The following is a 27,882-nucleotide window of genomic DNA, read 5'->3' on the forward strand; positions in this document are numbered from 1 at the left end:
GCATCCTCCCCAACATCTGTTGTTTCCTGAGTTGTTAATTTTAGCCATTCTGACTGGTGTGAGGTGGTATCTCATTGTGGTTTTCATTTGTAATTCCCTCTTGATGAGTAATGTTGACCATTTTTTCATGTGTCTGTTAGCCATTTGTATGTCTTCTTTGGAGAAATGTCTGTTTATTGTCTTCTGCCCATTTCTTACCTCGATTATTTGTGTTTTAGGTATGGAATTTGAAAAGTTCTTTATAGATTTTGGATTTTGGCCCTTTTATCTGATATGTCATTTGTGAATATCTTCTCCCATTCTGTGGCTGCCTTTTAGTTTTGTTGATTGTTTCCTTTGCTATGCAGAAGTTTTCATTTTGATGAAGTCCCAATAGTTCATTTTTGCTTTTGTTTCCCTTGTCTAACAAGAAGTTGTCATGGCCAAGGTTAAAGAAGTTGCTGCCTGTGTTCTCCTCTAGGATTATATTTGGTCTTCCATCCATTTTAAATTTATTTTTGGGTATGGTGTAAGACAGCGGTCCAGTTTCATTCTTCTGCATGTGGATGTCCGATTTTCCCAATACCATTTGTTGAAAAGACTGTCTTCAACAGTCTCTTGAATATTCTTTCCTGCTTTGTCAAAGATTAGTTGACCATATAGTTGTGGGTCCATTTCTGGGTTTTCTCTTCTGTTCCATTGATCTATGTGTCTGTTTTTGTGCCAGTACCATACTGTCTTGGTGATTACAGCTTTGTAATACAGCTTGAAGTCCAGAACTGTGATGCCTCCAGCTTTGGTTTTCTTTTTCAACATTGCTTTGGTCATTTGGGGTCTTTTGTGGTTCCATACAAATTTTGGAATTGTTTGTTCCAGCTCTGGGAAAAATGCTGATGGTATTTTGATAGGGATTACATTGAGTGTATACATTGCTTTGGGTGCATAGACATTTTAACAATATTTTTTCTTCCAATCTATGAGCAGGGAATGTTTTTCCATTACTTTCTGTCTTCCTTGTTTCTTTCATAAGTGTTCTATAGTTTTCAGAGTACAGACCTTTTATCCTTTTGTTAGGTTTATTCCTTGGTATCTTACGGGTTTTGGTGCGATTGTAAACAGGATTGATTCCTTGATTTCTCTTTCTGCTGTTTCATTGTTAGTGTATAGAAATGCAACAGAGTTCTGTGCATTGATTTTATATCTTGTGACTTTGCTGAATTCCTGTAACAGTTCTAGTAAATTTTGGTGGAGTCTTATGGATTTTCTACATACAGTATCATGTCATCTGTGAAGAGTGAAAGTTTGACTTGGTCTTTTCTGATTTGTATGCATTTTCATTCTTTTTGTTGTCTGATTGCTGAGGCTAGGACCTGTAGTACTATGTTGAACAACAATGGTGAGAGTGGACATCCCTGTTGTGTTCCTGACCTTAGGGGAAAAGCTCAGTTTTTCCCCATTGAGGATGATATTCTCTGTTGGTCTTTCATATACGGCTTCTATAATGCTGAGGTATGTTCCCTTTATACCTACATTTTGGAGGGTTTTTTTTTTTTAATCAAGAAAAGATGCTGTATTTTGTCAAATGCCTTTTCTGCATCTATTGAGAGGATCATATGGTTCTTTTTTTTTTTTTTTAAGATTTTTTATTTATTCGACAGAGATACAGACAGCCAGCGAGAGAGGGAACACAAGCAGGGGGAGTGGGAGAGGAAGAAGCAGGCTCACAGCAGAAGAGCCTGATGTGGGGCTCGATCCCAGATCACCGGGATCACGCCCTGAGCCGAAGGCAGACGCTTAACCGCTGTGCCACCCAGGCGCCCCTAGAGGATCATATGGTTCTTATCCTTTCTTTCATTAATGTGGTGTATCATGTTGGTTGATTTGTGGATATTGAACCACCCCTGCAGCCCAGGAATAAATCCCACTTGGTTGTAGTAAATAATCCTTTTAATGTACTGTTGGATCTTATTAGCTACACACTCCCATTTTAGATAAAGAGTCATTGTTCACCATCTCCAGAGGACTCTGAAAAATGTTTTGAGCTATGTAAAGAAAGGCTCCATATAAATGCATTATTGAAGCATGGACAACCAGATTCTGCCAGTGGGCTACTGAAAGTCATACTTCTTATTGGATAACCAGAAATACTCTAGGCATTTCTAGAACACTAGGCCATATTCTAAAGCAAATATTTAAAAAAAATTTTTAAATGGGCTCCACACTCAGCTTGAACTGTGGGGCTTGAACTCACAAACTTGAGATCAACACCTCAGCTAAGATCGAGAGTCAGATGCTTAACTGGCTGAGCCGCCCAGGCTCCCTAAAGGCAAATATTTTTTAAAGGGACTGTTTTTCTCTTCTGGTTTCCACAGGTGTTGTTGTCATATACCCAGAAAATGCCAGACAGTGTGTTATGTGATCTACTTCTTTACCTTCTCTCTGGCTATTGTTACCTTAAGTTGATCTTTTAAATTCTTTATTTCCTGGCAATTACATTTAAAACTTTAGATCCTGAGTAAAGTAGAACATGACAGAATTCATGCAGAGAATCAAAGCTGAGTCTAGAGCATTCTTTTTTGAAGAAAAATGCTGCACTGTACGTGATGAACTCACCTGATGCTTCCTATACTCTGATGGGGGTCAGTAGGTGCAGTGTAGAAATTGAACTGATGTGGGAGGAGTGTCACCCACATGTTTGATTTGTTGTGAAATAGACGAGGATCAGGTTTGCGTGAGAGACATGTTATACATATTGGGGTTGGCCTATGTTAGGAAGTGTATAGTTTTGATTTAACTTTTATTCTCATGACCTTGAGGATAAATCTGAAGTAGGGTCAGGCAGGTGAGAAGGCTCTAAATTCAAAGTCAAGAGGCTAGGGTTCAAGTCTCATTTTCATCTCTAATTGGTTGTAAGATTGTGAGCAAGATACCTAATCTCTCCATGTCTCCCTAATTCTGGCTGTCTTCAATCTGCAGAAAGAGACTAATAATGCCTATCCTACGTTGCTATGGATCTGAGCTCATAAAACATTGCTCATAAAAGGTCTTAGAAAGGTTAGAGTGACTTTGAGTTGAGCATCTATGATTCCATTATATAACCACGTAACATTACAATTTCCTCATTTTCAAGCTAAGAAGATAGATTTTTAGTGGAAAATCCAATGTTCTTTCTACCATACCAGGGAATATCATCAATATTATTAATTTGTAATTAAGATGGCATTAAAAATAGAAGTAACCCAATCCCTTTTTTGTTCAGGTTCACTTCAATGAGAAAAGCATACAAAACAAAAATCTTGGCAAATCTATAGAAAGAAGCCCACTTTGGCCCAAGATGACTGCAACTCTTGAGGTAAAGCTGCTGAACTGCTAACAGTGAGTGACTGATGTCTGACAGATGACATGGACACTCAATGTGGAAGACAATGGGTGTCATTCTCTGGATTATAATCATAGATAGTAGTAGATGTCCTGAAAATTTGGCATGATCGTCTTTTTGATGATGTGAACTAACCGACTGGCATTCTCCTGAATTAAACTAATAATATCAACTCCCTTAATGTGATGGGGTTATTGTTTTCCCTCTAGAGGATGAAGATGCTTTAGAACAAGGCCAGATAGTAAGGTTTTGTGGGCCATGTGATTTCTGTCAAACAACTCAACTCTGCTTTTGTAATGCAAAAACAGACAAGACAATATGTAAACAAAAGGGTATAGCTATATTTCAACTTTATTTACATAGTTGGTGTGGGCTAGATTTGGTTCAAAGGTCATAGTTTGCTGACTCCCTGCTTTAGAATATCATTAAGATATCATCAAATTCTGGGTCTCCTCATCCCTTGGCTGTATATACTATATTGCTGGCCTCAGTTTTTAGCACAGTTCTAACCCTACAGCTAAGCAAACATAGAAGGTACCAGATCCCGGAGAAACCATCAAGCCAGGTGGCCATTTGGGCAGACACTTCATATTCCAACATGGCTATTCAAAACCTCACACCTTTCTCAAAGTGATTTTTGTAAAATAAAGCATTGTTTAAAATATAATACTTAAGTCTTAAAAATAAGCCAGAGTATTTATTCTCCAGAGTAAAACTACTGTTTTGATGGGAAGGAAGGAAAAGTGCTTTCTAGCTTCTAGAAATGAGTTGCTAAAGTGCATCCCAGGGCTGACTTCCTATTTATAAGTGATCAAACTTGCCTTTTGTTTTCCCATAATAGAAGTCAACTCATTTCCAAAGTTAATTGCTGTTCTAAGTCAAAGATCACCTACTAGTTCAACTTATTCTCTTTATGACTCTTTCTTTCATTCTAGTGTATATGGAAATGGAGGGAAACACTGTCAGAAACCTACAGAAGGGCATTTTAAACTCTGGATCTCCATTTTTTTATACTTGATTAAATAGCTCATTCTCAACCTGGGAAATACCAACCCTTCACTGTGTAAAACGGGCTAGAATGGAATGGAAGGTGAAACAAGCCTTTCACTCCTAGTGAAACTAGGAGTTTACTTCTGAAACTATGGATTTTGAGATGTTTGGGTGGGTTTGAAGTGGAGTCTCTTCTCCCCTTCAGGAATTCCTGAACCACTTCAGGAATTTCAGTTCCCTGAAATTTCTCCATCTAAAAAATGGTTCAATATCTGCTTCATAGAATTGATCTATAGTGAGTGGCAAATATTAGATATTCAATAAGTGTTAGTTTCTTCAGTTTTTCCACATCCCCCTGTATGCCCCAAATTGTATTTGCTTGCTCTATTCTGAGAGTGTTTGTTTGCTTTTTATACTCTCATGTATATTCCCATGAACTGCCCCTGGGTGTAATATAAGTGTATTCATACATAGAAGGCATGTAAGGAAAAAGGTCCCTGAATAAGGAAAGACTGATGGTAGGAAAATTGATTGAACAGAAAGAAATCACAATTCCCAGAGTAGTTCAGGGTCAGAAAATTCATTTGGTTTATTTTCTTTTGGAAAAAGGAGCCTTCAGGTATGGTTTAAACAAGTACAACATAAGCTTTTTGAGAGCAGAGAATTTGTCAGTTACATCCACCAGTGTTTAGCACTGCTCTTGGCATTAGGTGAGTATGCAATTAATACTTGTTTTCTCAACTAATAACTAAGCATACTTAGATTTGATTCACGTTTGTATTAACTACAGGAAGTTCCTGGAGTTTTGCATAGGAAAGGAACAGGGATTTTAAGATTGGACAAAGATCGCACCATTTATACATTATTTACCTTCAAGTACACAATTTGTGAAATGACTGTGCAAATTCCCTGATATGAAAATTGATCTGGAATTGGTCGGGGGAAAGTCAAATACCTATTCTGGGCCAGTTTCTGGCAGATACCATATTTTCCAACAAAATTCCCTTTCGTTTCATTTTCCTTTTGGAAAGAAATCCCACTGTTGCTCAGAACTTAGGGTATCAGCATGGTTTTAGGTGTGACAGGGTAAAGAGTAGTAGATGCAATGGGGTAAGAGGACCAGGAGATCTCTGTCTTTCTATGTGCTGTAAAAGTGTGAGACAAGAGGAGCACTAGCATATAACATAGTTCACATACCTGAAAACATCATCATGTGTTGAAAATTCCAGGGGATCTTCTGTTTCCGGCCCAGATTCAGAAGGAAGGAGAGGGGATATATGTTGCAGGCTCTGGCAACAAAAATTGCGAGCTACAGATAAGCACAGGGAAACATTGAGGAAAATGTTGCTGCAATGAGGCTGCGAGTCCTTGAGCTTTAACTATTACGTTCTCAAGCTTCTCTATTTTATGGCCCAGAAAATGGGGATAAATATGTCAATACGTGTATGTCCAACTTGCTTCCAAAATTCATCTTTAAATGTCAATTTCTTTCCAGAAATAGCAGAGAGCTCTGCTTTTCTTTGAATATCTACTTGGTTTAGAATTGTTAACCCCATACCATTTCAATCACTGTAAATTTTCTCAGCACATTTATGTTGCTGATGACCGACTCTTTGCTCAACTCTGCTGCAAAATGTGAGGCAGAGCTGGAGCATTATCTTCTCAAGCAGCACTTTAGAAAGGATAAATGTACTTCTGCTCATGATTGCCATCTTACTATCCATCAGTTTATACTCCCTGACTCTGGCAAGCTTCACTTACTTTTTCTCTTAGTGGATTTAATTTTGACAGGAATTGCCTGTCTAAATGTATAATACAACTCTTTCTTTAGGAAGAATTTGCTGAAGTCCAAGCTTTACAGGTTAAAATCTCCAAAAGTACTGGTGGTAGTCATCTCTCCCCTTTCATCACCCAGGACTTCGTCCCTGAGAGTCTGTAGATTCTAGTTTGTCCTCATATGGGATGGAGTTATGTGGGAAGAGGGAGCTTCCATCTAAGATGTAGGTTTTGGATGAGATTGGGAGTGTTCAGTGAAAAGAAGACAGTAGGCAAATGCAGGTGCTTACCGGAACAGGGCTTACAGAAGAAGGGTCAGCTCTCCTGGCTGTCAGGATCACATGCCTATGATCTGATGGGGCATCTGCCCATCTTCCAAATGACGAAAGTTGCTGACTGTCCTTGGGTCATCCCTAACAGCTCAGTGTCTCATCAAATAGACAACCATTGCTACTGGGGAATGCTCTCACCCCAGGCCTAGAGCTACAAAAGTCCTCTGCTTTAGAAGGGAGGTCTAGATTTTATCTGTTATTTTACTTAAAAGAAAGCGTGATCTTATTAAAATAAACTCACACGTACACTTACATAGGACATTGAAATCACATCTATAATGCTAATTTCATCTGATCTTTACTCTGTGTATCTTATTTTCAAAGTCCTCACTGGAAAAGAGATTTTACCATCTTGTGATGAAAATATTTCTAAAGCTTAATAATCCTGGCTATATTTGGATACACTCTAATGCAGATTAAGTATTTTTCTCTGTAAAGAATGGACTGATATATTTTTATGTAAATGATTCATAGTTTAAAAACATACTTTGAATATTCAGGAAATAAATATATTTTGAATATTCATTTTTTGGGTATTCTCTTCTCCTTCAGTTTTCCCCCTTTATTTCTCTCAGTATTTTACAAATTTCTTATCTTGAAATAGAAGCATTTAATAAAGGTCCCAATTTCTTAGGATCTTTTCCCTCCTACTAGAAATTACTTATCTGCCATGAATTTGAGACTTGCAATAAACTTGAGGAAATTACTTTAACCATTTAACGGAATAATCAGTAAAAGTTAGTAGTTTGCTCTTTTGCCTCATCACTCCATGTTCTGTATTTCAAAGGATACAAAGGCTCCGAGTATAAAAAGAGCATTAAAGATATGATTCTGGAACGTGAACAGCGCCAGGCCCATGTAACAGAAGATGACATTTTCAGCCAAGAAGTTCATAAATTCAAACAACTGAAAACAAAACAGAAACCAAAACCCATTAATTATGACTCAGGTTTGAATCCGCTTCATATCTTGTAACTGTTTTGGTAAGTGGATAGTCCTCTTGGTTCTGGGAAGGCCACACATTGGCCTTGTGCTCTGTTTCTGGAAGGGTACAGGGCCCCTGGCTACCCTGTCAACGTCCTCTGACTCTACCCTGGCTCTCCACCCAGTGACAGATGTGGCAGCCATGTCAACATCCCATCTTCCTTTCCGGCTGCAAGGCTGCTAGAAATATACCTGGGTATATTAGCCAGCACGATCCTCCATGGAACAATTCCTACTAGGATGATAGAAAATTCCTTGTTTATAGAAATCTATGTGATTGCTTAAGGTGTAGCATAGGAAAGGATGCAAAGATTGGTTAGCTTCTTCTGACATTACTCAGTAGATGCCCTTGAGTTCCTAGGCTCTGAAAACTTTTCAAAAAAAGTTTTAGCTAAATTACCTTCCTCAGACAGGCAGAAGGGACAAACTTTGAAAACTTGGAAACTTGGAATAAGAATGAATGTCAATTATATTTCAACATTAGAATGATCAGTATATTTCAAACCCCAGACAATGAGACTCATTAAATTGACTGATGTAGGTATATCCATTAAATGTCTACAATTTCTAGCTGGTAAAAAGAAAATGATTAATCCCAGGGATCAGTTTATGCAATGAGAACACAATAGATACATCAAATTCAGTCAGAGGAATGGAGTAATAACATGCTATGCAGAGGGATGCTCCCAAGAGTTATTCTTAGATCATTAACTAAACAATTTAAGTTGAGCATGAAAAACGTTCTCTAACTTCCAGATTAGAAGTAAAAGGGAAATGTGTCCAGGGGCTACAACAAACACACATTTGGAAGAGACTTTAGTTTATGTTCCAGAATTTTCATTTGGAAGTTTCTGAAACTTCATTCTCAGCCCTACATAAATCACCATGTTAGGTAAACGTCTCTGGAGGCATTTCTCTTGACTTTTTAAGGACTCATTATTTTTTCATGTAATGTATTTACAGCCCCACAAATAATGCCCAATACCTGCTTACTGGCAGTTGACAGGAAGAAAAGCAGAATCTTGTCAGAAACATTATTTAAAGCCAGTAATAGAAATAAAGGTTTAAAAAAGACACAGCTCCTGTGGTACAAGACGGTCTTTCTGCAGTGGCAGCGATCATCAATTATCCTGAGGACTTGTTTCACATTCTAGACCAGCTCATCTTAACAAACACCCAAATAACCACAAAAACTTGAGAACATGGGAGAAAATATAGGGGATGGGGAACACTTTGCTACCTTCTCATATCTTTATTTTTTCAAAAAGTGAGATTTGGCTACTGTCTTAATCCGTTCAGCCTGCCGTAACAAAATACTATAGACTGGCTGTTTAAAACCACTGAGATTTATTTCCCATAGTTCTGGAAGCTGAAAAGTCCAAGATCAAAAGGTCATGTCAGCCAGTTAAGTTCTGGTGAGAATCCTCTTCCTGGTTTGCTAACAGCAGCCTGCTCGCTGTATCCTCACATGGCAGAGAGCTCTCTCCCATGTCTCTTTTGTAAGGGCACTAATTCCATTCATGAAGCCTCCACCCTCATTACCTAATCAGCTCCCCAGAGCCCTACCTCTACATACCACCACATTGGAGGTTAGGACTTCAACATATGAGTTTGGTCGAGGGAGGGGCACAAACGTTCAGCTATGGTGCAGCTACCCAATTTTTAACATTAACAAACACATGCAAGATTAAATTCATAGAGCCTCTTCTCCTATCCCCCATCCCAAGCACTGTAGAGGGAACATTTTGCCATCTAGGATCCATTTAGCCTCTCCTTGATGGTCACACTCCACTTTCCCTCTGGGGCTCGCCTTCTTCCTCACTCTCAGCTCACACGTTGAAACCTCTATAGCTCAGATCTGGAATATATGATTTAGGACTAAACCACTCAAATCAATGCACTTCTCTAGCCAGCCTGTTTGGTTCAGAAATGGGTGAGGTGCATTCAGACCCAAAGAAATACAATGAGACCTGGCAGGAAATGCTGGGACAAAGACTTTTCACAGTGTGAGAAAGTAGGATGCAGACTAAGGAGCTGCTGCTAGCCATCTTGTGATCACAGGGGAAATAGCTGCCTGAAAGGAAGCCATGTCCTGACGACACTGCTTAATCTGTATTCAGCCTCCCCCAAAGAAAATCTACCCTCAGACTATTGAATTAAAAAGACCAAGAAATCACTTTTTTTTCCGAGGTGAGGTTTCTATCACTTAAAATGATATATATTCCTTCCCAGTCCTGTACCAGTTTAACAAAAAACAAAACAAAACAAAATAAAACAAAACAAAAAACACCTCCCTGGCTCAATATGGGTCATAACAAAAAGGGTAAGGGATCAACTTTTTGACTTTCTTCAGATAGCAGCAAAGTCAGTTGCCCCTGTCCACCCCCACCCCTAATTCCACCCCCCCTTTCAATCTATTCCTCACATTAAAGGGAAATTGTTTTTTTCTTTTTCTATTGGTTGTTGAGATGTGATGGGATTTTGTCCTATACATTTTACATGGAGACCCATGGTATCAAATATTTGTTTAGAGATTTGTTTCCTTTGGAATACTCAGGATTTTAACTTGTAGTCACTCAGGTTATCAAAATCTAGCACTGGCCAAAATTACAAGTAACTGTTTATATACACATTGCACAGAAGTTCCATTTTCCATTTAGGTCCATTTCTGGACCTGTTGTTTGTTTCTATTGTTATCTATTCCTCTACCAATTACCATGTCTTTGTAAATAATGTAGATCCATAATATATTATAATATTCTATGGATTTAGATTTTTTCCGTACTCTACCTTCTTCTGAGTCTTTCTATTTTTGCATGTTAAAAAAAATGGTTTTTTATGCTTAGTTGCTTAGAAAAATGTATAAATCATATGTTTACAATTTCAGATTAAACAAGAGGATATTACCAGCATCCCAGAATTACTCTCGTTCCCCTTCCCACTATACTTCCACACCTCAATGCACTGCTATTAGCTCTTCCATCATCACAAATTACCTTTCCTTCAGTTAAATAAGAATGGAATCAGACAATATATTCTCCTTTGTATTCGTCATCTTTTACTCAACATTATGTTTGTGAGATTCTTCATATTGTTGTGTATAGAAGTAGTTCGTTTTTTAAAATTATACGAATATATCACCATTTATTTATTCATTCTACTACTGGTAAACATGTGGGTTGTTTCCATTTTGGGGCTATGATGAATTTTGCTGCTGTATATATGTGTCTATATTTCTGTGGAATCGTCGGGACATAGTGCCAAGCAGTTTTCCAAGTTGGTAGCTCCAACTTGCACTCCATCAGCAGTCCTTGCTGGTTCGCATTCTTGTCAACACCTGGTTTTGTTGCCTTTTTTTTTTTAATTAACTCTTTGCCTCCTCACATTGCCATTAGAACTTATTAGGGATCAACTTGTCCTTTTCCACAAAAATAAATCACTGGCATTTTAGTTGGAGCTGCATTAAATTTATAGAGAAATTTGGGTAGAATGCATGTTTTTACAATATTGAAATTTGAATCCGTGAACATCACATATCCTTATTAAAGATTTTGGTTTTCTTTAATTTCTCTTTGTATTTTTTGCATAAAGATTTTGCATATTTTTGTTTAGATTTATTCCTAGATATTTGCTGTTTTTTTGTTACTTTTGTAAATGGTACCCTTTTCAAAGTTCATTTTCTAATTGTTGCTAGATACACCTATTATACAATCAATTTTTTATTGATCTTATATTCAGGGTCTTACTAAATTTATTCAATAATTCTCATAGTTTATTGGTAGATTCTTTTGGATTTTCACAATCATGTTGTTTTCAAATAAGGATATTTTGTTTTTTCCTTTCCATTCATTATACATTTTGCTTCTTTTTTTCTTGCCTGATTACACTTGTTAGGTAATACATGTCTAGTGCAGTGTGGAATAAAAGTGGTGATGGGGCATCTTTGTCTTATTCCTAGTCTTAAAGGAAAAATTTTCAATATTTCTCTACTAAATTCATAGAAACTCCTTAAACAGATTAAATAAGTTCCTTCTATTCCTAATCTACTAGGAATAGATATTTTAAGAAAACAAGCATGTGTTTATTCTTATCAAATGCTTTTTTTTTTACCTATTAAGATGATCATATGGTATTTTTTTCTTTCATTGCTTTAAGGTACTTAATTACATTAATTGATTTCCAAATGCTAAAACAATCTTGCAGTCCTGCAATAAACTCGACTTGGTCATGATGCATTATCCTTTTTATACACCACTAGAATAAATTTGCTAATATTAAGATTTTTGTGTCTATATCACAAAAGACTATCTTATAATGCTCCTTTTTTGCATAGTCTTTACCAGGTTGTATTATTAAAGTTACTGAAGTTTGATAAAACACGTTTCTGTTCTCTTCTTTTAAACACTTAGAAGAATTCTGGGCTTGGAGTTTTCTTTGTTGGAAGATGTTTAACTACAGATACAATTATTCTAATAGATAATAGATTTTCTATTTATTTCTATTTAGATTTTCTATTTATTTCTGTATTAGTTTCAGTGAGTTGTGTTTGCCGTTACATCTAAATTTTCACATGTACTGGGATACAGTTGTTTGTAATATCTTCAAACATGTCTGTAGTTATGTCTTTCCCCCCAATACTGATAACTTGTGTCTTTTCTTCCTGATAAATCTTGTTAGAGAGTTATCAATTTCATGAATGCTTCCAAGAAGAAATTTGGCTTTGTTGATTTTTCTGTATTCTATTTTCCCCTACCCATTTCATTTATTTCTCTATTATTTTTATTATTTCTTGTCTTCAACATACTTTAGTTTACTTTGCTTTTATTTGGTATCTTGGCCTTTCAAGTCCTGGATGATGTGGTACTTGTCAATTCTTTTGAACACCTGCTTTTCTGCTTTCTTTATCTAACTTTTCTGGCTACTTTCTAAAGGACAGCTGTTTTGACATCAGTGATCCCGCATAGCAAGCTCTTCTTGCATGTTTATTTTTTTAGGTGAATAATATCATTTTTTCAATTTCCTACCCAAAGTTTTATGGTATTTTATTTTGTAACACACAGAATATATGTATATCAATTTAGAGAAAATGACAATTTTATAATATCATTGGGGGAAAATATAGATTGTTGAGAAAGACTGTAGAAAAATTTGACTGATTTGGAAAAAAATAATCAAAACTAAAGATGGATTCCTAACTCACTCCTTATAGCCAAATAAATTCCAGAAGAATTGATAATTTAAATACAAAAACAGAACCTATTTATGAATGTATTCAAGAAACTACTAGTAATTTTGTATATGATTTTTCAATCAAGAAATTTTATAGTGTATTTATATTAGCCAAAGCCTGGAAACAAATATCTATAATATAAGAAATGGTTGAATAAATTATGTACATTCATATAATAGAATAAATTTTATGATGTTCTATACATGCTGATATAGAAAGATAGCCAAGATCATGGTTAAATCATAAAAAGTGAGTTAAAGAAATAAAGGATTTGTTGTGTATGAATAAGTCCATATACACATAACTTTTACTTCACCTTATGGATATTGACATTGTGTCATTATTTGCCATGAACTTGTATTAATTTCATAGTTTATAAAACTAGATTAAGTTAGAACAAGAATTTTAAAGTTGAATAAAAAGTTTTCCAAATGTTTTCTTTTTCAAGCCTTTCTCAAACTTTCATCTTTTTATTTTGGGGAGGTTATTGAGCATTCTTGCACATTTCTAATATTTTTCTTATTTTGTTTAAAATTATTTTTGAGTGAGGAAAAATACAAACCTCAATGATAAAAACACTTATCTTTTTGGGGAATTACTTTTTCAGTAATTTCTTTTTCATAGATCTGTAGATGTATAGACAACATGCATAATGTTATATAAATCTGACCATATTTTTTATGAAATTAATTAACTTAATAATATTTCATAAATCTCTTTCCATGGCAATAAACTTGGATCTACTAAACAATTTTTAATGGCAGCAAAATATCCCTTTGTATTTTCCTACTGAATTTTATTTCACGTACCCATAATTGGACATTTGGTTGTTTCTAGATTGTTCCCTTTTAAACAATGCTGCATTAAGCACCTTTATACAAATACCTCTCCTCAATTGAGTGATTACTCCTTAGGTAATTCCTAGACATGAGCTACTTCTGTCAAAGGGTATACATTAATTTTTCTTTTTCAACATACTACCAGTCTGCCCTTCAGAAAGAATATGCCAATTTGCATCTCTAATAATGGTGCAGAGGGTGCCCTTTCCCCACATGCTTGCCAAAAGTCGTTTTTATCAATTTTTAAAAACCGTTGACAATCTGATAGACTCACTTATTCTAAATTGTAGATGGTTATTAGCATTTTAAAAAAGGTTCCCTTCATAGCAAGGCAGCAGCACTGATTAGCACTCCTTTGTCTATTTATATCATGTGACAACATTCCTCTGAATGAACAGGCTTCATAATTTCCTTCTTGGAGCACTTAATGAAAATGTGTGGGTGAATTCAATTTTGTTTCACGTGCAAAAATCTCCTGAAGACATGTTTCAAAAGGAGAATCTACATTAAGTTCACTCTGACAGAAGCATCTAATTTGACCAACAGGAAGGCATTGCCTGAATCTGACCCAGAGTAGTTAATTACTGAGGGAATAGATTTATTGGTCAGTTTTGGAACAAACAAACAAACCTCAAACCTCCACTTCCAAACCAATAATAATAATAATAATAATAATAATAACAACAACAACAACAAATGTCAAACTAGTGGATTCAGGATCAGTATTCACTATAAATTATCTCACATCTACTTCATCCTCACTCAGGATCAATGAAAAAAAACTTGACTCAACATTTTATTTATCCAGTACAGTAATCAACATTTGTTTTATTTCCATTAATTCTGGGTTTGTGAGCCTTTGGAGAGAACCCAACTTAAGTAATCTCTGCTTAGCAAAGCTTTTATTCAGGAAAATAAAAAGCAAGTTAATAGTGCAAAGAAGACTAGGGAAATACTTAAACTACAGAAGAGGACAATCAGTGTTTAAAAACTCTGAGAGTTCATGGTAACCATTCATATGTTAATTAAACAACTTAAATAAAGTTTAAACAACTCAGTAAACCATGTTCTCTGAAGACTTACTAGATGTTATATTTTTTTAGTATAAGTTATTTACTGTACTTACTAGAAAGTAAAAAAAAAATCGTATCTATTTTATAAAATCACATCACTAATGCTGATTGGCTTCTTTCTCCTATTAGTAAAAGAATGAAACTTTACCATATAGAGAAATATTACAGCAGTTCATTATGTTGTACCCTGCTTCACTAAAACCAATTAAATTCACATGGATTCCTCAGCACAGCTTTTATTTGGCATAGTACAGTTTGACACAACCTACTGACTTTCATCTACTCGTCCAAGTAATACACTGAAATCCATTTTAATTGTGAGGTGAAAGAACCTACAAAAGTGTAATAAAAAGGAAAGGAAAGGAAGAACTAAAAATGCCCTTTTATTTTCTCCGTAATTTTGATCCAGGATTAATTTTTTTGTTTGTTTTAAAATTTGTTTTTCTTCCTAACCGGAAGATTTCTTCAAAGAATATCTCAGATTTCATTTTTTATATACTATTGAGTATATCTATATTTTGAACAAGCTGGGGTATAAATGAATAATTTTTATTCCTGTATTGGGGGATTTGCAAACAAACATTACAATATATTTTACTGGAATTGTAACTTTTGCTTCTGCAATTCTAATATTTGCTTAGTCCCAGTCCTGAGGAAATTTGTTCATGGTAAATCCAATAATTCCTATGGGCTTTAGAGGTAGCATAAGAGATGAATTGTACTGAAGACCTGTGAACTTTATAGCAAGGATGTAAATGATCTAAAAGCTTTATTGCCAGTCATGGTCATGGTTCCTAGACTGCAGCCTCTCTTTTGAAGCTGTAGATTTATAATTACATGTAGGTACAACTGCAGTCCTTTGAGATTCTTCTAAATTTAGGACATTGTAATAATAGCAGTATTACTACTCCTAAAATAGTAATAATACTAACGGAACTAATATTTTTTAGGATTTAAATTATGCTAAGGAATGTGTTAAAGGCTTTTACTTTAAAATTTTTTAACAATTTATGTTATAGTGACAACTATAACTAAACTCATAAACTGATAATTTTATTTCCATTTTACATTTTGGGAAACTGCACTCAATGGTATTAATGCACTTGCCAACATAAAACACAATAAAGGAAAGAACTGAGCTGTCTTGGGTTTTGTTTAAGGCCCAAATCATTTTTGCCAGATGAGACTATCTCTCCATTATATGAGATTCAGTTTTGGGGGCAGCAAGATGCTTGTTAACAATAGATTGGTGAATATTTATAAGGCTTTAGAATTTACAAAGGATATTTTTAATACATATATTTTGTTTGATCATCAGAGCAGCTGTGGGGTTGGCAGGAAGGTATCTGTGACTCTGACCACATTTTTTTTCAAGTAAAGAAAGCTGAAAGGTAAATTTCTTTGTATCCAACTAGTGGAAGCAACAGGTGGTGCTTGACGTGATGGATACTTGAGGTGGTGGATACTTATGTTCTCCCAATGTCTACTACCACCCAGTCACCTAGAACAACCCTCCCCTCCAAAAAGCAAAAAGTGAAAACAAAACTTCTGCCTTGCATTTGTAAAGTTAAGACAAAACTTTCCAATCCTAGAGAAATGCTTTGTACTATGCTCTATAGAACCATCATTATGATTATATATGGTTTTATGTGTATTATTATGCATACAGATTATATACATATATATGTGTGTGTGTGTGTGTGTGTGTTTAAAATAAAAGAAACTTCACACACGTGGGTATTCTTTCTCTAACTCACCTGCAGGAGGTAGGCTTCAAGTTCAAGTTTAGGACTTTACAATTTAGGACTATACAGTATCTGAAGTAGAGGAAGTATGCCACTTAGGTGTTTGAGAGCTTCTACTTTGTCCTGTACTTCTTTGAGAATTCTTGGGCTCCCTATGCACTCCTGGCTGCTACCCAACCCTCTCCCATTCCCTGCATTTCATTGTCTTCTTTTAAACTTAATTTGACTTTTTAAAAACATGAGAATTTCAGATGCACAGCCTATAAAAACACAACAAAACACATTTTAGGAAGATGAATAGGCATCATTAAGTAAGTAAAGTTAATACAGGAAATAAATGTAGTTATAGCTACAAGGAGTTCAGCTTCATTAAACTGAATAAATACTGTAGCCAGATATTCTTGAAATCCTTGAGCTTATAACTTAAGTGGAAGGTTATTTTCTATGAATTTGCTAAATTACTTTAGCCAATAAATACTGATAATAGTGTTCTTATTTCTGGAGGTTTTCCATTTTTTATTCTTTTTCTTTCTTTTTTGGGGGGGCATATTAAAGTAAAAGTACAGAGTTTTGTAAGGTTCCGTTTAAGTTAATATACTATTGAGTTAAAAATAGCTTCTCAAGTCTGCAACTTCACAGAGTGATTATCATGATATTGATCAGAAAGATTGGCCCCAAATAAAATTGGACTTAGGTCTATTTTGATGAAATACACACACACATACACACACACACACGCACAAACACACACACACACCCCCATAATACAGGATTGCAAGAGTTCAAGGATAGAGTCACCTTGTAATGCATGTCCAGACATCTGGCAATGCTTGATTGCTCCAACACTTGTCAAGGGACTGCTCAGCACGTAACTGAACACTGTCAAAAGCAGAAACCCCACTACTTTCCAAGGAAGCAAATGGCATTTTCAGACGTTTGTAACTGTTAGGAAATCCTTCCTTATGATGAGCTGAAATGTAGTTCTCTATCACTTTCAACTACTTCTTCGGTTCATAGAAAGAAGTCAAATACAGTATCATTTATTGCAGACTGCTTTGCTCTAACAGTGGAAAAGGGATTTCTATCAGAATCCTTGCAGTAGTAGGCAATTCTACAGTGTAGGCAGCAACTGCCAGTTTTCATTCCAGTCTTGTTAGTCTTGAAAGTAAACATTTTGTTGGGAGTTGGTGGTTGGCATATTGGACCCCGAGTCTAGAATAACTTCAAAGGCTGGGAGGCTATAGAACCAGAATTATGTTCAAAGACATGTTCTCTAGAAGGATCATCTCAGGGAATCTAATAGTATTGGCCCTTAGGAAAAAAAAATAAGAGTCATGGCATAACGTAATTAGTTTCGCTGTGGTTCTGCCAATAAATACTAGCTAAAGAAAACTAGTTGAAACAACATATTTTCTGTGCAGAAATTAAAACCATGCTGAAAAAAAAATTCTCTTAGTAAACCAAGAGAAACATTGTTATTAATATTAGGCACTGGCATGAAAAAGTCACGTTACCAACAAATTTTAAAGGTTAATATTCCATTTCTTTAACTTTTTTCATTTAGCTATGATGAATTTCCTTTCTTACTCATCGTGTGTGTCTTTTTATTATTGTAATTCGCCAATGCTCAATTCTTTCTTGAGTGAAAGTATGAAGAATGTGCACAAAAAAAGAAAAATTTTAATGATGTCATTTTTTTTTTTAGGTCTCTGAGTTGCATACCAATATCCCAGCTCTTGCTGTGATCCGAGGGACACCCACCCACGATATGGCTGTGGATATACCTCTCCATTCACCATGAAAACAATGTGCTCTTACTAGAAGAAGATTGACCACTGGCAACATACAGAAAGGATATTGAGCCCCAAACACCATGAGCTGTGTCTGACCTCTCCATGGCATCACATTTGCTTGATGAAAGTGTTACAAACTAAAATACTTAGGATTGAGGACATTATTCAGTGTTGTTTTATATCCGCTATTTCAGAGTGAAATGTGTTAGAGCATCAAGACAAATGCAAAATGCTAGAATCAAACAAGTATTCATTGAAAAAGGCTTTTTCTTCACTATTTTAGAGGCAGGGTTTGAAGCATTTGTTTGGAATAACATTTAGTTGTATCACTAGCTTGAAAATTTCAAGAACTTCTTTGCTTCATGTTATGTTATTCCTAATAAACACCGTCGTTTATGCTAGTGCATTTACCACACTCAAATTCCCTTGACAGACTTTCTAAATTAACTGATTTTGAATATGCTACTGTATGTAATGGTACAGCAGTAATCAGAAGTTTTCAGAAACATTTCTTTTACCATCTTCCCCAATTTCATATTTTTGAGGGAAAAAAATTTGAAGACTAATTAAACTGATTTGCTATTTAAGCTGACCAAATTTTCTGCTCAACTTTTTCTTTGGCTTTGGGTCATTTTTTTGTACAATGCATGGGGGTAGATACTTTACAATTTAGAAAGTAAAGAGGTACAGATCTTTTCTTGTTCTTTTCAGTATGATTTTAAGTCTAATGCATGTACATAGCACTCAACCTTATACTACATGAAAACAGTAATATTCAAACTCTTAATTTTTGTTCTCCATATGGCTTTAGGTTTAATTGATTTGACTGGTAAAAGAAAGAAAAAAACCACACCTAAGGGTTAAAAATCATTTTCATTATGCAGAAGATTTTGAATTCAACTTTTGAACTATGGTGAAGTGGAATATGGAAAGGCATTCAACAGAAGGCTTTCACTGAATGAAAGGCATTCAATGAAGTTTAGAGTAGAACATTGATTCTGCTGAACATGATGAGAAATTGGAGAGTGTGAAAAGGTCTTTATAAATCAGAGAAATCAATGAAAATGAAAGACAAAAAGTATATGACATTTGAATAATGACATTCAATAGGAGAACAGCCATCAAATGATTTTTATGAAGGCGCGAATATCAATAAATCAATAGTTGATGAAAATTAAGTTTGCTTGACTTGTTTCTTTGTAATAGACAGAATGTGGTGGATGTATATTGTCAGTACTTGCATTAAACTCCAGAAAATTCTATCGTACACTGATTAACTTCGTTGAGCTTCCTTTTTCAGTAAGATTTATAAAGCCCCCTCCTTAAAGCCTTTGTATTGAAGCTATGGCACATCCTTGACGATATAGGTAACATGTCAAAAATTATGAATTTATTACAGAACAAGAATATATTTCTTTTTGTTTCAGGGAAGGCAGTTATATTTTCACATAAAACCATGCATGCATAAATCAATCTGAATGAGAGCTTTAGCTTTGACTTATTTTGGTGGTTTGGAGCTAAGTTTATTCTTGTTCCAAACTGTTTAGATACTTCAAAGTAATCCACAAAGATTCCTCAGAAAGTTCTCCTGGGCTATATGTATATTTTAACATAATATATAAAACATTTGATGATATGCAAAACATAATATACATATATAGAGGGAAAGACTCTACTATACATGTGCACTAAAACTCTTCATCAGTTGCCACTATCTAGCCCTCCATTTCTTCTGTACAGCACAATGACCTTGGCCTTCTGCACACTGAATGCTGATGGCTACTGAATTACTCTCCAGAGTGCCCAGATCCCTTCTGCTCCTAAAATATGAATTTTAGGCTTAACAAGGGTCAGTCCCACTTGTTTCAAGATCAGTTTATGTCTGTTTTAAATTGGCATTAGTAATTGCATAATGAAGTATGAATATGAAAGAAATAGTTGATGTTTTTCAAAACTAAGTTAAATGTGTAGAAAAGACTTGGTAAAATTTAGTTCCTTAGAAAATGCTACTAAATTAGTACTGAGCAGGACAACTGTAAAATGTTGCAAAAATATATATCTAAATATAGAAGGGTTCTTAGCTTATATTGCTTTGCCAATGTTTTTATATTCTTGCTCTGAACTAAAGACACACAAATAGAAACTGGAAGTTCTGGTAGACATATTTTGGGTGTGCATTGTACAAAAAAGACAACCTAGAACTCTAAGATTCAAAGAAAAAGCATTGACTCTTTATCAAAAGATTGGCAAATATGCATTTATATAAGTGATAATTAAATGTTGGAGCTATTTTGTGTTATTTTTTTAAATGACTCCTTGCTTTAACTGATTTTCCATTAATTGACTGATTCTGATTTTGTGTTGGATAAAAGTAGTGTTTGTTCCTTCTCTGTTTCAACATTTTTTTTTTTGATATTTCTATTTGTTTCTTCCTACAACTTCCCGTGCTTGCTTCATGTTACTAGTATTCTCCTTTATCTCTTTAAGGATACTAATTATGACTACTTAAAATTCTTGATCTGTCTCAATAATTTTGCTTGATGTGGCCTATGTCCAGATTTTGGTCTCTGTTTTATAGTAGCTGTACTCGTTGGGTATCTTATTATTTTGGCTCGTGAGCTCAATTTTCCTGAGGTCAATCCTGTTTGCCAATGTTATAAGGAAAGGCCCTTTAGTGATTTTTAGTAGATGGGAGGGGATAAATTCCAGGGTCGAGAAAGCTCTCAGCATCATCAAATTTTTGATCACCCTAAAAAATTGATTTGGGTTCACTCCTTTGGAAATTCCTTTGTCAGAGATTTACCCTTAAATATTTAGAACAAAGCAACACTGGGAAGAGGTAATCTCTCTTTTATCTGCCTGGGGATGTGGAGGCACAGGAGATGGAGAAGAGGATGCCCAAGGGCAGGGCAACTGGTCATCCTGCAACTTTATCAACTTCTTTACTGCCCAGATGCTACCACTGACACCGCAGTGGATGCCCTAGACTGTTGAAATGAGGGGGGCAAAGACCACCCCAAAAATCAGGAAAAGAGATGAATTTAAAAGTAAAATCTCTAATTGAATCTTTCTTCCCACTCCTGCTTCTGGCTGCTGTCCAACTGTGACCATCCTCCAACCACTTTAAGACCACTTCTGGTCTCTCCTGGTGTTCCTATAATTTTTATAACTTGTTTGGGTCTATGTTTCCTCTCAATTATGTAGTTTCTCTAGGTTTGATTTGGGAAGGAGCCAGTAGCTGAAGCTAGTTTGTTATCTTATTAGCACTGATTTTTGTATTATTAATACTATTATTTTTAGGTTTTATTTTTTTTATTTTAGAGAGAAAGAGAGAAAGCACACAAACGAGTGGGGGTGGAGCAGAGGGGGAGTGAGTAGGAGGGGGAAAGAATCTCAAGCAGATTCTGCACTGAGCATGGAGCCTGACATGGGGTTCAATCTCACCACCCTGAGATCAGGATCTGAGCTGAAACTGAGTCAGACACTTAACTGAGCCACCCAGAAGCCCCTCATTTTTGTATTATTTGATAAAGTTAAAAGTTGCTGATTGAGAATGATAAATGCTATCGAGGGTTTCTCAGTTTAATTTGAGTTCAGTTACAGCCCAGATCAGGAGTACTATAGGGCCTGCTCAAGACAAATCGAGGGAAATGATGTAGTCTGTGGCCTATGCCCTCAGCCTCTCTGTATATGGCACTTCTTCCCCTTTCCATGGATGAGGAAGTCATACATTTCAGATTTTTTGGGACTAACCTATTTTCAGATACTTTGTTCTTTTGTCCCATCTAAGTACAATTGTGCTTTTCCACCATTTGTTCTATTTCTGATTTGGAAAACAAAGTTACTCTATGAAAAAGATCTTATTACTTGAACCCCTTATCTTTCAGATTCTGGATATCCTAGAATCTTGTCTTCTGGTGAATCAAACTGATTACTCAGAAAAGTAAGTTAAGTCATGAATAGGCAATTTCTTTTTTTTTTTTTTTAAGATTTTATTTATTTATTTGACAGAGAGACAGTGAGAGAGGAAACACAAGCAGGGGGAGTGGGAGAGGGAGAAGCAGGTCTCCCGCCGAACAGGGAGCCTGAGGCAGGGCTTGATCCCAGGACTCTGGGTTCATGACCTGAGCCAAAGGCAGATGCCTAACGACTGAGACATCCAGGCGCCTGAACAGGCAATTTCTTAAAGAAGATATACAGATGACCCCCACAACTAATCTGTATGCTGCAGAAGGGCGCTGACCACGTTTATGGTATTTGTCACTGAGCACCAACTCCCAGCGGAGAACTTAGCATATCATAATGCTCAATAAGTATCGGTTGAATGAGTAAAATGGATAAAAGGGGAATTCCCAGTGCTTTGTGTCACTGTAAGTTTGTACAATTTTTTTACATGGAAATTTGGAAAAATATAATAAAATTTAGAGTACATAAAACCTTGATCTGAGAAATTCTACCTCTTGGAATTTATCCTAAAGAAATAACATGACAAGTATACATAGATTTATATAGGGGTGTTCACTGCTTAAAAAATATGGAAAACGATCAAAACATATCAAAAGGAGAATCTTAAATGATTTAAAAGGAATTATTCTTCTAAAGGTTCACCACCACGTATGATGTTGTCTATGGGTTTTTAATAGATACTCTCTATCAGATAAAGGAAGTCCTTTCCTTCCATACTTTGCCAAGAATTTTTATAACCTATGTGTTGAACCTTTCATATTCAATGCTTTTTCTATATCTACTGAAATATATTTTCATTTGTTAATGTGGTAAGTTATATTTACAATATTCTAATATTAGAGTATGCTTGCATCCCTAGGATAAACCCAGTTCAGTCATAATGTACCTTTTTTTTTTTAACACTGATGAATTTGGCTTGATAATATTTTGTTCATAACCTTTGTATCTATGTTCATAAGTGAAACCGGCATATACCTTTCATTTTTCTTACTGCTACTGACAAGTTTTGATCTCAGGAGTATTATAGTTGCTTCATGAAATAATTTGGGAGAGCATTCCTTTATCTTTTTTCTTGAAAGGTTTGTATAAAATCAGGTGATCTATTCCTTGAAAATTAGATAGAACTCACCTATAAAACAATCTGGGCCTTGTATTCTTTGATGAATGGATTTTTAGCTAATTCAATTTCTTTAATGATTATAGGTCTATTCAATTTTTTTCAGATAGTTTTGATAAGTTATTTGTTCCTAGGAAACGGTCCATTTTATCTAAGATTTTAGATTTATTTGCATCAATTGTGTGTGAAGTTGTTCTTATCTTTTTAACCTCCACAGCACCTGTAATTATGTCCTATTATGTCTTTTAACCTTGTTTATACTTGCTCTCTCTTTGTCTTATCAAAACTGTCTATTTTATTCCTTTTTTCAAAGAAACAAGTTTTATTTTGCTTTGTTGATCCCCTCTATTGTAGTATTTTTCTGCTTTTATCTTTATTTTTTTTAGTTAATTTTATTCTTTGGTTTTATTCTGTTTGCTCCTTTCAAAACCTCCTAACCTAGTACCATAACATTAAATTTAAGTCCTTTTTAATTTTTAATATAAACATTAAAGGATACAAATGCTTTAGTTTCATTTAAATACTACATTTAATTAGCTAAATACCAAAAATTTTTATATAATTAATTATGATTAAATAAGCAATACAGGTGCCTGGGTGGCTCAGCCGGTTGAACCCCTGCATTCAGAGGAGGTCATGATCCTAGGGTCCTGGGATCAAGCCCAGATTCGATTAGGGCTCCCTGCTCAGTGGGAGTCTGCCTCTCCCTCTCCCTCTCCCCCTGCCCCCTTCTCATGTGCATGCTCTCTCTCAAAATAAATAAATAAAATCTTTTAAAAAATTAACAATACATAAATATACTTAAAAAATAATTAAAACATTACAGATGGTAAAGACCACTCCTCTTGGCCCCTCTCTCTCCCATCCCATGTAGTATACTTTTATCTATAATGATATACTCACAAAAATATTGTTGTGAGTAATATATAAAAATATTGTTGGCACTGTATAATAAAAATATTTTTGTAATAAATAAAAAATATTTTTGTATATGTTTTTCAAAAATGGTTATTATTTTAAAAATATACTGAAGAAGAAAAAGGCATTGTTTTGAAAATTTATTGGTGGTAGGTTTAAACATCATTAATTTAACAGATATTATAAGATTGCCCTCTAAATGAGTATAATCATTTTACCTTTTCATGGGCAGCTTATTGGAATATCTGTTTCTCTAATACCTCCTGAACACCTAATCTGATCAACTTTTAAAATTTTTGTCGATCTCATGAATATTATCTTATTATTTTTTAATTTGTAGCCCTTGATTAATAATCAGCTTGAGCAATTTCTCAAGTTTATTGACCACTGGAATTGCTGTTCAATGAATAGATTATCCATTTTAAAAATTTTCTTTGGATTTTTGTTTAACATTATTTTTGTTATATATTGAGTAAGACATTATGGAATACCTATAACTATGAAATATAAAAATAAATAATATAACACATATCTACACACTCTCCATATAGATGAAGAGAAAGAGCATAACCTTTACATTTCAAAGTTGCCCTGTGCTCCTTTGTAATCCAGTTCCTATTTTTCTGCTTCTGTGGTAATCACTATCCTAAAATTGGTGTACTTTATCGCATTGATTTTCTTTATACTTTTGTTGCATATCTTAGTATCTCTAAACATATATTATTTGGTTGTTATGTTTTTAAAATTTATATAAATGAAATCGTGTTGCATATATTGCTCAATATTTTGTTCTTGAGATTCATTTATTTTGTTTTCCCATAGTTCTGATTCATCCATTTTTCATGCTACATGAGACAAGAAAATGGAAATGCTAGTCTACTATTGATGACATTTCCAATGCTTTGTTATTACAACTAGAGGAGTTTTGACTATTCTTGTACGTCTCTTGATGTATATATGAAGCATTTAACTAGAGAGTATACCAGAAGTGGAACTGCTGAATCAGAAGGTACATTCATCTTTAGTTTTACTTTACTTTACTGGACATTGTCAAGTTATTTCTCACTGTTGCTCAAATGGACACTCCCACCAGCACTGTGTAAACGTTCCAGTTGCTCCACACTTCTGCCAAACTTGACATTCATTTACTCATTCAAAAAAATCTGTTGAAGACCTGTTATGTGCCAGCCACTGTTCTAGGTACTAGAGATGCAATAATGAACAAAGCTGACAAAAATCCTTGCATTTTTGGAACATAAATTCTGTAGAGGAGACACTAAACAAGATAACTAATTAAAATATATAATATATTGATGATAAGAGCAAAGGTAAAAAACAACAAAACAACAAAGCAGGAAAGGAGATATAAAATAACAAGGTGGGTGTTGAAATTTTGGGTAGTATCCAATGAAGCTATCACTGAGAACATTAAAAAAAGTGAAGAAGCAAGCCAGGTAGACACCTGGAAGAGGAGCATTCCAATTACACAAACAGCAACACAAAGGCTCTGAAGACTAACAAGGAACCCAGTGTGGTTGGAGCAGAAAAACAGAGTGGAAGAAGAGATCAGAGTGAAAACCAGGAGCTAGGCAATCTACGAACTTGCAGGACTCAAAGAGGATTCTGACTCTTACCGGGGAAGATGGGAAGGCACTTGAGGGGTTTAAGGAATAGAGTGACATGGTCCGATTATGCTTTAACACCATGATTATGGCTGCTGTGTTACAAATAGCCTACAGAGGCCAGTGCTGAAGTAGAAAGGCTAATTAGAAGGCTATTGTAATAGTCCAGGTGGGAGATGATGGTGAAACTGGACTAAAGTGGTGGCAATGGGGCTGTTGAGAAGAAATACAATTCTGTATATATTTTGAAAGTAGAAGTCAGAGGATTTGCTGAAGGATCAAAGATAGAGTCAAAGGTGATGCAAGATTTTGGCCAGAAAAAATGGAAGAACTAGATTGTTCCTAATAAGGTTAATGCCTCCATGAGGTAGAAAGAATTGTTAGCCTCATTTTATAAATGAGGAAACCAAAGCCCAAAGAGATGCTGTAATTTGCCCAAGAGTGTACAACTGGTATGTGGGTCTGGGATTTGAACCCAGCTAGTATGACTCTAGAGTCTGTGCTCTTAACTACTATACCACATATTTCATTTTCCCCCCAATTTGGTAATAGTGGTTTTAATTTAAATTCCCTATGTGAATATAGGGAATGTTGAACATTTTGTGATGTATTGATGGCTATTAAGATTTCTTCTTGTATTAAATATTTGGTAATATCTTTGTCTGTTTTTCAAATTAATGGGTAGCTTATCTTTTTCTTTTTGGTTTGTAGGAATTCTTTATATATTCTGGATACCAATCCTTTGGCAGTTATATGACAAATTGCAAATATTTTCTCTTGTTTGTGACTAGACTTTTTATTGTTCTTATGATGTCTTTTGATGAACAAAGTTCTTTAGTGTAGTCAAATTGATTAATCTTTTCCTTTACATATTTTTTGTGCTTTAGAAGTCTTTCCAAACTCTGAGATCATAAAGACTGTCTTCTGAAATTTTCTGAATTTTTATGAAAGAGTTTTGTCTTTCATATTTACATCTTTAATCTAATCTGGCCTAAAAAAAAAATCTATGCCAGTTAGAGTCAAGATAGTGGTTATTCTATTGGGGGAGAGCAGGGAGGTGGCTGAAAAGGGCATGAAAGAAGCTTCTAAGGTGCTGGTAATGTTTCTTGACCTGGGTACTCTTTACACAGTTTTCAGTTCATGAAAATTCAGCAAGCTGTGCATGTATATGCATTTTCCTTTGTGTATGTTATACTTCAATAAATTAAAAAAGTTAAATCTGACAGTCTCTCCTTTTTAACGCATTTTCTGCCTTTTCTGTGCTTTGGGGTTTTGTTGTTGTTGTTACCTTTTCCTGTTTTCTTTTTTATTGGTTGACTTATTTTTTTTTTCTTTACTTCTCCACTGGGTTGGAAGTCATGGATTCTATTAAAACACACATATTTTGTATAAAGTGATTACTGTTAATACTTCCTTAAGAGAATTTAAAATCCTTTGATCTGTTTGCCCTTCCTTATTTTAATAATTTATATTCCTTTCTTTTATTTTTACTTCCATTTTTCTTATCTTTAATTATTTTAAATATATATTTTATAATCTTTAATTAATCATATGAAAACCTTGGGTTCTAATTCTGTTGTTTGCTATCTCTCTTGTCTTTTATGGTGGTTTGTTTCCTTGTGTATTTTTAATTTTGAACTGTGAACTAATGTTGGTGGAGCTTTAGCAAAGATGACACTTTTGTGGCCTTGGCCTGGAGGGTAGCCTCCCAAAGATGCTTTATCTTTGTTTTTGCCAGCTCTTTCAAAGATGTTTCCAATTTAAGACTGGGTTTTAAGTTTATTTTTAAGTTTGGGTCTTCTGGATATCACAGGCAATATAAATGTAAACCACAAACTCTCATGAGGTTAAGCTCAATTGTTAAATGTCTCTGGGGATACATCTTTCCCCACCTAGAGCCTATCAATGTTTCCTGAGATATTGTAGATATAGTGACTCTCATTTAGGATCTGTTTACTAGCCAAATCTAGTCCATAAATCAGACTTGAAAAGAGTTTAAAATAATTATTTGTATCCTTTTAATTCAATTCCCATTTATTATCTCTGATTTCTTTCCAGTCTATTTTCCCTCCCTTCCCTATGATCCGATCCTCTGTGCTGTTTCTTATATCCCACATATGAATGAGATCATATGATAAT

General features: G+C 34.9%; 1 protein-coding gene across 7 annotated transcripts in view; it reads right to left on the reverse strand.

Annotated features, from left to right (window-relative positions):
- SLC9A9 (solute carrier family 9 member A9) overlaps positions 1–27,882 on the reverse strand; it is a 661,514-nt gene that overhangs the window by 217,622 nt on the left and 416,010 nt on the right. For all 7 annotated transcript variants that reach the window (XM_087870270.1, XM_045813403.2, XM_087870269.1 and 4 more), the window contains 2 exons: positions 7,249–7,362; positions 5,546–5,657 (listed from right to left, as the gene is read on the reverse strand). In XM_087870270.1, the coding sequence (XP_087726396.1) occupies positions 5,546–5,657; positions 7,249–7,362 (226 nt within the window). The remainder of the gene's footprint in view (positions 1–5,545; positions 5,658–7,248; positions 7,363–27,882) is intronic.

Source organism: Ursus americanus, chromosome 20, assembly GCF_024610735.1.
Source record: "Ursus americanus isolate L20-20 chromosome 20, mUrsAme1.1.p, whole genome shotgun sequence".
NCBI lineage: Eukaryota > Metazoa > Chordata > Mammalia > Carnivora > Ursidae > Ursus > Ursus americanus.